Raw genomic sequence first — 11,988 nt, 5'->3', positions numbered from 1 at the left:
ACCCAAAGCTCTCCTGTGTCCAGTGTCTCTCCAGCGCGACCCCTGGTAACAGGGGGCTGGCTCTCAGGGCTCCTAAAAGGCACAGGATGGTTCACTTTCATGGCCGTGGAGATGTTAACATAAACACTCCCCATCAAACCCAGGGAGTTCTGGGAACCAGTCAGAGAAGGATGCTGGGGGAGGAGGGAAGCAGGAGATGAGAAGGAATTTCTGGCAGGGGTGGGAGGAGGCAGGGGCCTTTGGTTGGTTGGTTGGTTGTTTTTTGGTGGGGGAGGGGATCGGACAGGAAATCCAGTTCCGGTACCTGCCAAACACTCCCTGGCCCCAGCTCTCCCCAGGCCTCAAGGACAGGAGACAAAGAATCAAGGAATTAGACACTTTTTATTCCACAACCAGTAATCTCCACCTACCACACAGTGGTACGAATATTTGAGCACATCCTATTATCCAGGCGGGCACCGTCCAACAGAACTAACTTTCTGCAGCGGTGGGAACATCTGTCCCCATGACGCCCAGTACAGCAGCCACTAAGCAGCTCTGGTTACTGAGCACGTGAAATGCACTCAGTATGGATAAGGAAATGCATTTTCAATTTAAATTAAATTCAAAAGCCACATCTGACTCATGGCTACTGTCCTGAACATTGCAGCTCTAGGCCGTGGCCCAATCCAGGAGACAGTTTGGTTCAAAAGCCGCCTCAGGGGAGGGCAAGTAGCAGGCAGAGCCTTGCGGGGGTGTGGGGGGGAAGTGTCAGCCACCACGCCCCCTCAAGAGAAACTGCAGCCCAGCTGTGAGCAGGACTCGCCTCAGAGTGGGGGGACACCTCGGGCACGCCGGATGAGGTTGGCGAGCCGCTTGACCAGGCCGCCCTTCCTGGGCTCCTCGATCTGGAAGGTGCGGGTGAGGAGGTTGTAGAAGGAGCCGTAGCACACGGCCACCACAGTGCACGTGAGGCAGACGACGTTGTAGGGCATACTGAAGTCCGGCGTGGGCAGGCTCACCAGCAGCGGCTCCGTGTAGAGCCGCACAAAGTAGCTGGAGCTGTCAGAGACTGGGAAGCTGGGGGTCGGGAGCGGGCAGTGAGGCGGCTGGCTGCTTCCCCACATCTCATCCCACCCAGCCCCACCCCCGCTCTCTGGCCACATGGGCCAATGTCAGTGGGAAGCATTTTCAAAGTTTTCTTAGCCTCATAGCCTTTTAAAGCTCAATACAGATTATCTGATCAAAGGAGAGCTACGTTGAGGGAGAGGAAAGGGACCCTGCCTTCACTGGGCTGCCTCTTCCTGAGCCATCTGGTCTTGGCCTACAGGTCATCTCCTCCAAGCAGCCTTCCTGGATTACCTACCAGATTACTCCCCAGCAGTTCCTCTCTAGACTGTGCCCATGAGCAGGGAGGGGCAAGTCCATTTTGTCCAGTGCTGTCCATGTGGTGCTCTCTGCAGTACCCAGCATCTGATAAGCGCTCAGTTCCGTATTTGTAAGAGAACTGGTGAGTAAACGTCCTGCACTTCTCACCTTCTGATCTCCTAGCAGCTCTTTAGGATCATTTCATAAAGACTATACTAACAGTATAGACCACTGGGGTTTGAATTAGGACAGGGCCAATCTACTCATTACTTTGCAAGCACAACCTCTAGCCCCAGGCCAGCCTGCAGGAGCCTGATCCTCTGTGCAGGTGCCACCCAGATGCCAGCGGCAGGGCTCACACTTACAGGCTGTTGAAGAGGGGGCTCTCTTCCCAGTCCCTGGGTTTGGCTGCCACCACACTGGGCACGAGGGCGCTGAGGACAGATGGGCTGCAGAGAAGCAGACAGGTACTCCATGAGCTGTGTTCCTCACACTTCTCCACCAGGGAGAGTGGTGGAGAGGGTGGGCCAGAAGGGTGGGGGCAGCAGGTGAGGGGAGCCCACCTGACATAGAAGCCGTGGTTGGGGTCCGGGGTGTACTCGGTCCACTTAAGCAGTGCCCGCTCAAACTGGATGGAGACCTTGGTGATGGAGTTGGCCGGCAGCTGAATCAGCATCTCCAGGAGGTGGGGCTGCATCCGGTCCTGGGCAGGCTGGTAGTGGATGTAACCTGGGGGCCGACAGGGCGCCCAGAGCTCTTTCCAGGGCTCAGCCCACCTGTACCGCTTGTCCCTACCCGTCCAGGCCTTGGGGCTGGGACTGAGGAGCCGAGGAGGAGGAATCTGGATCACAAAGTCAGGCAGGCCCCCAGCGGGGAGGAGGAGGGCAGGGAAGGGAAAAGGTGTTTCCAGGGCAGCTGTTCCAGGATATGCTCAACCTAATCCATCTTCACATCACGGAAACTGGGCCACCAGACGTCCAGTGCCTCCCATGATGCAACAGGGAGTCCAGAGAACCACCTGGGAAGGTTTCTTGCCAAAAATATGAGACCTAAACCTAATCAAGTTTCTAAAACTAACCACTGATACTCAAGAATACACAGAGGATCGAGGAACATGTTAAACATGGGCCAACGAGAATGTAGAACATCCTAAACAACAAATGACCCAGTTTTGCCAACAAATCAATTTTTTAAAAACCACTGGGAACTGTTTTACAGATTAAAACAGATGTAAGAGGACCACAGCAATCAAGGCGGGAATAACAGGGGAAATGAGGGTTAAGGGAAGTGCATATGGGAACCCCGTACTTTCTGCTCAACTTTTCTGTAAACTTAAAACTGCTCTTTAAAGAGTGAGTCTATTAATATAAAAAGAGAGAGAGAGAAACTTAAGAGCATCTCAAGCGAATATAATGTGAGCACCTTATTTTTACCCAATTCAAATCAATTATAAAGTTATTTTCAAGACCACTGGGGGAAATAGGAGTGATAACAATAGGTTATACATATTTTTAAGCCCCGTACCTGTTAGAGATGTTTAAAGGTGAATTGATATGATATGTAGGATTTGTTTTAAGATACTCCAGTAAAAAAAGTAACCAAACCAAATAAATAAATAAATAAATGGAAAGATGAAACAAAAATGATGGGAAGCTGTGGAATAGAAGAGACAGCCTAGAAATGAACCCACACTTATATGGGTAATTAATCTATGTCAAAGGAGACAAGAATACACAATAAGGAAAAGAGAGCCCTTTCAATAAATGGTGTTGGGAAAACAAGACAGCTATATGCAAAAGAATCAAATTAGATTACTTTCTTATACCAAATACAAAAATAAACTCAAAACGGATTAAAGACTTAAATGTAAAACCTGAAATAATGAAACTTCCAGAAAAAAATATAGGCAGTATGCCTTTTGACCTAGCAATGTTTTGTTGGATATGTCTCCTCAAGCAAGAAAAACAACAGTAAAAATAAACAAATGGGGTTACATCAAACTAAAAAGCTTTTGCACAGTGAAAGAAACTACCAGAAAAATGAAAAGACAGACTATTGAAAGGGAGAAAGTATTTGCAAATGATATCGATAAGGGGTTTATATGCAAAATATACAAAGTATTTATACAACTCAATGTCAAAAAAGAAAGAATTGTTTAAAAAAATGGGCAGAGGACCTGAATAGACATTTTTCTAGAGAAGACATACAGATTGGCCAACAGGCAGATGAAAAAATAGTTCAACATCATAATCATCACAAAAAGGCAAATCAAAACCACAATAAGGTATCACCTCCCACCTCTCGGGATCATCAAAAAGACAACAAATAACAAGTGCTGGTGAGTATGCGGAGAAAAGGGAACCCCTGTGCAGTGTGTTGGGAATGTAAACTGGTGTAGCCACTATCAACACCTGTAGGGAGATTCCTCAAAATTGAAAAACAGAACTGCCATACAATCCAGCAATTCCACTCCTGGGGATTTATTCAAAGAAAACAAAAACATTAATTTGAAAAGATATAGGTACCCCAATGTTCACTGAAGCATTGTTTACAATAGCTAAGAAAACGACCTAAGTGCCCATCGATGGATGAATGGTAAAGAAGACGTGGAATATCACTCAGCTACAGAAAAGAAGGAAACTTTGACATCTGCAACAACGTGGATGAGCTAGAAAATATTAGGCTAAGTGAGATAAGTCAAAGACAAATACTGTATGATAGCACTTCTACTGGGAATCTAAAAAAAAAAAAAAGAATAAACATAACCAAACAGAAGTAGTCATAGACACAAAGAATAAACAGGTGACTGCCCGAGGAGAGAAGGGCAGAAGGAGGAGAGAAATAGACGAGGGAGGGCAAGAGGAACAAACTTTCAGTTGCAAAATAAATGAGTCACAGGTACGAAATGTACAGTGTGGGGAATACAGTCAATAACTATGGCTTATATTTGTATGGTGACAGATGGTAACGAGACTTATCATAATGATCATTTCGAAAAGTATAGAAACACTGAATCACTTTGCTATTACCAGGAACTAACATAGTGTTACAGGTCAATTATACTTCAAAAGTAAACAAAGTCATAGAAAAAGAGATCACATTTGTTGTTACTAGAGGTACGGGGTAGGGGGAAGGGGAATTGGATGAAGGCAGTCAAAGGGCACAATCTTCCAGTTCTAAGACAAGAATTGGAAATGTAATGTAGAACATGATAAACATGTTAATGTTGTACATTACACATGAAAGCTGTTAAGAGGGTAAATCCTTAGAGTTCTCATCACAAGGGAAAAAATCTTTTACTACTTCTTTAATTTTGTATCTGTATGAGATGATGGATGTTCATTAAACTTAATTCATGATAGATGTAAGTTGAATGAGCATGCTGAACACCTTGAACTTATCTTGTGCTATATGTCAATTATATCTCAATGAAACTAGAAAAAAAATCAACAACAAACAAAAAACGGGATATGAAGCTGGAGACTGCTGAGGCTGGGTAATGCGTACACGGGAGTTCATTACTCTGCTCCATTTGGGTATGTATTTCAAATCTGCCAGAGCTAAGATAAAATAAAACAAAACAGGAACTTCCCTGGTGGTCCAGTGGTTAAGAATCCACCTGGCAATACAGGGGACACAGGTTCAGTCTCCGGCCTGGGAAGATCCCACATGCTACAGAACAACTAAGCCGGTGCGCCAGAACTACCTAGCCTGAGCGCTCGAGAGCCCGTGACCCACACCTGCTGAAGTCCACACGCTACAACCATCGAGCCCTCGTGCCTAGAGCTTGTGCTTTGTGCCAGGGAGGCCACCACAGCACAAAGCCCGGGCACCGCAAGATGAGCCCCCGCTCGCCACAACTAAAGAAAGCCTGTGCTCAGCAACGATGACTCAGCGCAGCCAAAAATAAAAATAAATAAAAAACAAAACAAAAAAAAAACACGAAATATACAGGTGGGAGGTTTGAAGTAGAGATTTTCAAGGGGGTACAGATAGTGACAGAAAATATGGGAAACCACAAAGAGGTTTAGGAAAGATTGTAAGTCTAACTGTTGGGAGTTGTGCTGTAACATCTTCCTAAGGAGTCTCCTGTGTTCCTTAGTCTCCCTCCACTCCAAAGGAAAACAAGCGCTTTTGTGCTATGCCTGGCATCTCATAGAAAGCACTCAGTAAATATTAACTCCTCCTCACAAAAATAATAGAAAAGACAAACAAACTTTTAAAACTGCACCTCTTTACCCCACCCAAGGAAGCAAAAACCACCTACTCCAGCACCTTCTTTGTATCCAATACTCGTTTCCTTTCTCCACCTGAAAAGAGTCTAGGAATCATCCGAAACAAAACAGAGCTCCAGGAAAGAGAAGGAAGCAAGTGAGAAAGATTAGGAAACTCCTGCCTTGATCATGTCCTACGAAGAGTCACCAGGCCTGTGTGGTTTAACTACTTTGACTTTATAAACACTTGCAGATCTGGCACTGGTGAGGTCACTCAAACTACTCCTGACGCCTGTGCAGACTGCAAGGTACTTCTGGAATTATCCTGAGAACTGAGGTGCTGGGGGACGTGGAGGGGGAGGGGTGGGGGAGGGGCTGGCTGGGGGCTGGCGCTCACTTGGTTTGTTCTCCTTGCCCTTGGACGTGATGGTGAGCGTGTGCACGTACAGCCGCAGGTACCAGGGCACGCTGTCCAACAGCAGCACAGGGAAGGCCCGGTACGGGTGGGTGTTGTACAGCAGCGTGCTCAGCTCCCCGCTCTGCAGCCCGTAGCCGCTCACATACCGCTGGGCGTACAGGAAGGGCACCGGGGGGGCCTCTGCTCAGAGAAAAGCCAACAGTTAACCACTCCTTTAAAGAAAAACAAAAAGGGGGGGCCACTCCCCAAATCCACTCCCTGGGCCAGGTTCAGAGTCTCAAAGCCAGAAGGGGACGGGGAGACGCTTTGCCAGAACTGGGAAACCTGCATTCTGGAACCATCCCTGTCTTCCCCAACTCACAGCAATGACAACAGAATTACTGTTGTTTACTGAGTACTAACAAGCCCTGAGCTTTCTGCTGGCTCCAACCCAAACCAAGTGCTCTCACAACATTTCACCCTTTTTCTTGGTAACACTGAACATGATTGTAACTAATTGTTTGAGGCCTGCTTCAACTACTGTATGTTAATGTTTCTCAAAATCAGGGTACTTGTGTCTTCAAAAAAAATTTTTGTTAATTAAATGAACAAATGCATGAATGACTTCCATGTTTTCCATTAATTATCTCATCTAACCTGTTAGGTATTACTGTCCCTGTTTTCAGCATGAGACAATGAAGTTAGGAACCTTCAAGGTCATAGAGCTTAGAAGAGGTGGTGTTAAAACCAGGATGTCTGACTCCAGTTATCTGGATCTAAACACAAGCCTGTTGTCTCCTGGTGAAGAGATGGGGCTGTGAGTCTTCCCCACAAGATGAAATCGCTGTAGCCCATGGTGGCCGTGGTGGCCCACCCTCCACCCACCATTCTCTGGGGGCCTCTTCCACTTCAGCTGGATGTTGAGGCTGCGCGAGTTGCTGACCACAGCTGCATCCAGGAGGTCGTAGACGGCATAGGTCTTCCGGGTGCCCAGGATGACGTCTTGGTATGTGGCAAGGGGGGGCGGGTACACCTCCAATGTCTCGTTGTCCTGGGAACACAAGGACAGGGCTGAGAAGCGAGCAGAGGGGCAGGCTGGCCTTGGAGGGAACGGGCTGACATGTGTGGCTGGAGACCTCAGTACCTGGCCATAGCTGGTGATGTCCACATAGACTCGGCTCTCCGAAGCCAAGGGGCAGGGCTCAGTGAGAGTTCGGGAGAACATCCGGAAGAGGGACCAGTCTGGGGAGCAGAGGGCAGGGATGAGCTGGGGCAGGACTAGGCCTGCTCCACACAGATGGGGCGGGGCTGGCGATGGGTGGGTGGAGATGCCAGAGCAAGGGAGCTTACCCTTCTTCCCCTGTCCAGTGACGAAGGCATCAAATACAACAGAAAGGGTCTGCCTCAGCTCCCAGGAGACGCTGGTACAGCGTGCATTCTACAAGGGCCAGACAGCAGCAGTGACGACCTACCTCCCTGCCAACCTCACAGCCCCAGGGACCACAACCTGGATGCAATCCCTCCTCTATTCCGTATCTCCTCGCCATCAATCTGCTACCACTCCGTACTGAGCACTTAACCCTGTGCCGGCAACATCCTGCCCATCAGTGGGATGAACCGCTGCCAACAACTGGATGAACTGATACTACTATTATTCTCATTTAACGGATGAGAAAAGCAGGAAGATAGAGTGACCCACTCAAGGTCAAGTCAGGTAGAAAGTGGCTGAGCCAGCAGATGTACCCACACGGCTATGGCTCATAACCACCAGGCTCCACGATGAAGATTTCCGCTCGGTTTCCTTGGTGCGTGACCAAAACCCTGGATCGTCATCATCACGTCTCCCACTGACCACTGGCTCAGCCCTCGACAGACACTGGGTGACGTGCTTTACCTGCACCTTCTCTCCCAGCCCTGAGATGGCCCCCGTCTCCCATCCCCCAAGACTTACTCTGCAAACAGGGCGGATATGCACTGCCTGGGAGTGGTAGCTCGTGTGGAACAGGCGATCAGCCTTCAGCAGCACCGAGAGGCCTGCCTGGAGGAGGCAACGTGAGAGGAAGGGTCAGTGTCCTGCACGGTGACGCGACTAGGCGTGGGGCCGAGGTTATCTGTCGGGCAGGGAGGGGGCATCAGCCCACGCCATCCACTCTCTGGGGCTCCCACCCGCATTCAGGCCCCTCGGGCCTCACCTTGGAGCTGCAGGGCAAGAGCTTCTTCCACGGGGTGAGGTTCTCGGTGCAGACGACCTCTCGCGGCAGCACCGCATAGCGCAGGAAGGAGTGGTCCGTGCCTGAGGGAGACAGGAGCCTGGCTGGGGAGGGCCTTGGGGCCCTGCTCCTCGGGACCTGCACACACTCTCCAGCACCACCGCTCTCACAGTCTAGGCTGGGGGAGGAGTGTGGAACAGCCTCGTCCCTTCGGGAGAAAGCAACGCAGAGACGTCTTCCTGGGGGCAGGGGTGGGGGGAGGGCCTGCCCACCCTGGGGATTGATGACCTGGCCCCGCAGACGGTGGAGGAAGCAGAAGGGAAAGGAGGCAAAGGCCGGGGTGAGAGGGCACAGGAAGAAGGACGGGGCCATGGGGCAGTCTCACCATTGGCCAGCCCCAGGGGTTTGAAGGAGGCAGTGGGCGTGACTGTGTTGGTAGAGTCGATGAAGTTGAGAGAGGCGCAGAAGATCCCCGAGAGGACGTTACTGAGCTCCTTCCAGGACTCATCCACGCTGGATGGAGACACAAACCCGCTCACTGTCCCAGGGCTGCGTCTGTCCCCTCACTCAGAGCCTGCAGCTGGCTGCCAAGCCATGAGGCCGGCCAGCTGCTAGAGCCGCAACTGCCCCGCTGGGCCTGCGGCCTGGGTCTCCCCTATCAGCCCCTTCTTCCTCCCCCTCCTCTGAATATCCCTGCACCCCCGCCAGCCTCTGCTTAGGTGGCTCCTCTTCACACCTCGCAGTGCCACCTCACTCCTTATGCTCCCCTTCCAGGGTGTTCCCTCCTCCAGGCAGCGTTCCTGCCCTCCCCAACCACAGCTTCCTGTCGCACTGCTGCCATTCTGACCGTCCCTGCCTCTCACCAGGGGCCTTCTGGAAAATGGTTGGGTGTCAACAGTACCTTGTCCTAAGCATCTTTTCTCCTCGACTAGGCTGAGAGCAACCTGAGGACAGGGAGCAAGGCTGGATCACCCACGTACACCCCATGCTATACAAAGTGCCCCACACCCCAGGGGCCGAGATCAGCTCACTGATCCACCCTGAGTTGGGCTCTGCTGGGCAAAATAACCTACTTCCCTGTGAATACCCTGCTGAGTCCTGGTTCTACCCTCAGGATGGGAAGTCTTACATCTACAAAGGCTCATGGAACAAGGGAAAATAAGCATCCTAGGACCGCAGACAAACATCAAACTAAATTAGGTGTTTTTTTCGTTTAGAAAAACAGCCAAACAGATTTGCTCTTTATAAAGTAATAGAATAAAAGTAGATTTCTGAACATCACCTCCACACTACAGGCAATTATGAGGGGAGACAGTGACAGCAGAGCAGCTGGGATAAAAGGCAAGGAAGCCAGAGTTCAGGCAAGAGAGGAAGCCCTGGCCAGTGCAGGGGCTTGCTCTTCATTTGATACCACTGTAGAGCTAGCCTGGGGTTTTCCAACAGTCCTGGGTTCAGAGCTTTCCAACTGCTCCAATCCTTATAGCTCAAATAAAGACTGCAAACTCAAAGCCTGAAAACGCTACCCAAACCATAGCCATGTTCCATTTGCTGTGCACAACATAGGCATTTCTTAAATTTTTAAGTCACTTGCTGATACTTAAGCTTACCAATTTTCACATTAAAATCCAGATTTCTGGGGAAAATGAGAGTATTTGACAACAGTAGGTCTCTGTTCCCACATGACAACAATCCATCGGGGCTGAGTGGCAGCTGTCCTCCCAAGCTCTCCAGCCTGCCACAGCCCCCACCACTCCCAGGTAAGGCCCTAAATTTTTTTTAAGGTTTTTTTTTTTTTTTTAATATGGACCACTTTTAAAGTCTTTATTGAATTTGTTACAGTATTGCTTCTGTTTTATGTTTTGGTTTTTTTGACCATGAGGCATGTGGGTTCTTAGCTCCCCAACTAGGGATGGAACATGTACCCCTTGCATTGGAAGATGAAGTCTTACCCACTGGACCACCAGGGAAGTCCCCCTAAATTTTTTTTGATTATACATACGTGCTGATTTCCCATAGTAAGATTAAGAGAATCTGGGCTTCCCAGGTGGGGCAATGGTAAAGAATCCACCTGCCAGTGCAGGAGATGCAACAGATGCAGGTTCCACCCCTGAGTCAGGAAGATCTTCTGGAGCAGGAAACAACAACCCATTCCAGTATTCTTGCCTGGAAAATTCCGGGCAGAGGAGCCTGGCAGGCTACAGTCCATGGGGTTACAAAGAGTCTGATACAACTGAGTGACTGAGCACACTAACAGGACCTAACCCGTCCCTCCCCTAAAAACTAGTAATTTCTCGAATACAGAGATATGATGTCTTGCAGGCCAATTCTAGCCCACATATATTTTATTTGGCCCTTGTGGCATTTTATTATTATGTGAATGAATGTCTTTAAAAGGTTGTCCCATTTGCCACAGCTTTCTAGTGCCTTACATCCAAGTAGGCTTCAGATAACTGTTATCTCTCTCCGTAGATACATGAGACCACAGGTCTGGATGTATCAGGGGAAGGAAACACATTAAGCAAAGTCAAGAATGCCACTAGGCCATAATACTTCTTACTTCCAGTGCAGCTTTACCCCCATGGAACTGCTTCCCCCAAAGGGCAGTGGCAGGATGACAGCACTTGCCATGCCACGTTCCTGCCATGGCCTGCCACAGGCCTCAAGGTGGGCACTCACTCGGTGACGGTCTCTTGGAACCAAGCCCACAGCTCTGCCCCCGATGGGGCCTGCAAGAAGGGCGTCCCCCAGTATCGAGTCCTCCAGAAGCCTTGGGTTAAGGACAGGTGCAGTTCCCGGAGAGAATACTTGGAGATCAACTGCCCTAAGGCTTTGGGGAAGAGCCTATAGTGAGACACTGGAGAAGAGACAGCAGGTGAGTGATGATCCTGGAGGGAGGGCTCTCAGCCACCCCAAAGAAACAATAAATACACCCCAGCTCTGGGGTCAGAGGAATCTAAATTCCTGACCAGTCAGTCACTGACTAAGTAATGTGATCTTGAACCGGTGCCTTTATCTCTATATATCTCCACTTTCCTTCCTGTAACTGTTCACTCAACTCAGCACCATGCCAGCACCCAGGATAAACAGTAATCGTCAACAGCATCCTTATCAGTGCTGTCCACGGAAGGTGCTAACTAAAGGTTTAGAGTGGTAGCATGAAGCTGCGGAGAGACCACCGCACTAGAAGTCAGCCCTCCCGGGGCCCGTTTCTTCACTGGTACAATGTGATTCCTCAAAAACTGCCCCACCTTCCGCCAAGGACCCACGCCCCGGGACCAGAACCTCACCGTGGGGTCAGTGCCTGCCCCCAAGGCTGGCCTCCACCCCACTCCCAGCAGGTGCCACAGGGTTCTCCCGTCAGTCTCCTCTCCTCACCTCCTTCCCGCTGCAGCTCCGAATCCCAGCGCGTGCGGAACTGGAATGTGGCGGCTACGTCCCCTGAAGGAAGCGGGGTGATGACTAGCTCCTCCCGCAGGCTGTCGCGTGGGGGCTCCGCCTGGCCCCAGCCGCCCGGTCCCAGAAGCAGCAGCAACAGCAGGAAAATCCTTACGGCCGCCGCCATGCCTGCGGCGGCTTCCACCTCCGAGTGGCCCCACCCCTGAGACAGGCCGGCCTCCAATAGGAAGAGCGGAAGAGAAGTGACTTCCGGTGCTGTCCCGGAAGTTGGGGTGCGGCTGTCAGAAGGACCTCCTGGATAGACCCTTCAGGACGGTGTGTGTGTAAAGGGGAGCTGACAGGGCACAACCGATTGGGATCTGGATTGTGGACCCCTTTCCCTACGATAAAGTGCTTAGCCACCACTGCCATTGTGCCTCCGTGA

The 11,988-nt window shown here is 50.2% G+C and overlaps 1 protein-coding gene across 4 annotated transcripts; it reads right to left on the bottom strand.

Moving 5' to 3' along the window:
• Positions 1-400: 400 nt before the first annotated feature.
• On the bottom strand, positions 401-11,730 carry PIGT (phosphatidylinositol glycan anchor biosynthesis class T). 4 transcript variants are annotated; one of them, XM_068987074.1, is made up of 12 exons: positions 11,544-11,730; positions 10,845-11,022; positions 8,554-8,681; positions 8,151-8,251; positions 7,910-7,996; positions 7,309-7,396; positions 7,103-7,200; positions 6,844-7,009; positions 5,959-6,159; positions 1,911-2,076; positions 1,713-1,796; positions 401-1,059 (listed from the first exon to the last, which is right to left on the bottom strand). In XM_068987074.1, the coding sequence occupies exons 1-12, from the start codon at positions 11,728-11,730 to the stop codon at positions 807-809; spliced, it is 1,737 nt and encodes a 578-aa protein (XP_068843175.1). In that variant the 3' UTR covers positions 401-806. The 4 variants fall into 4 exon arrangements, with proteins under 4 accessions (XP_068843175.1, XP_068843177.1, XP_068843176.1 ...); XM_068987076.1 differs by lacking the exon at positions 5,959-6,159; XM_068987075.1 differs by lacking the exon at positions 8,554-8,681 and having other exon boundaries at positions 8,151-8,268; positions 10,875-11,022.
• Positions 11,731-11,988: the final 258 nt, after the last annotated feature.

This window comes from Capricornis sumatraensis, chromosome 15 (genome assembly GCF_032405125.1).
Source record: "Capricornis sumatraensis isolate serow.1 chromosome 15, serow.2, whole genome shotgun sequence".
NCBI lineage: Eukaryota > Metazoa > Chordata > Mammalia > Artiodactyla > Bovidae > Capricornis > Capricornis sumatraensis.
Note: the sequence above shows the minus strand (reverse complement) of the source record. Positions and strands in the feature narration are given on the sequence as shown.

Bases quoted from the DNA above. Each gene is read 5' to 3' on its own strand.
- PIGT (XM_068987074.1), bottom strand. From the start codon at position 11,730: ATGGCGGCGGCCGTAAGGATTTTCCTGCTGTTGCTGCTGCTTCTGGGA. The intron at 11,023-11,543 runs GTGAGGAGAGGA...TCTCTTCTCCAG, and splicing joins GGAGCTGCAGCGGGAAGGAG to TGTCTCACTATAGGCTCTTC. The intron at 6,160-6,843 runs GTGGGTGGAGGG...TTCTCTGAGCAG, and splicing joins GAAGAGGCCCCCAGAGAATG to AGGCCCCCCCGGTGCCCTTC.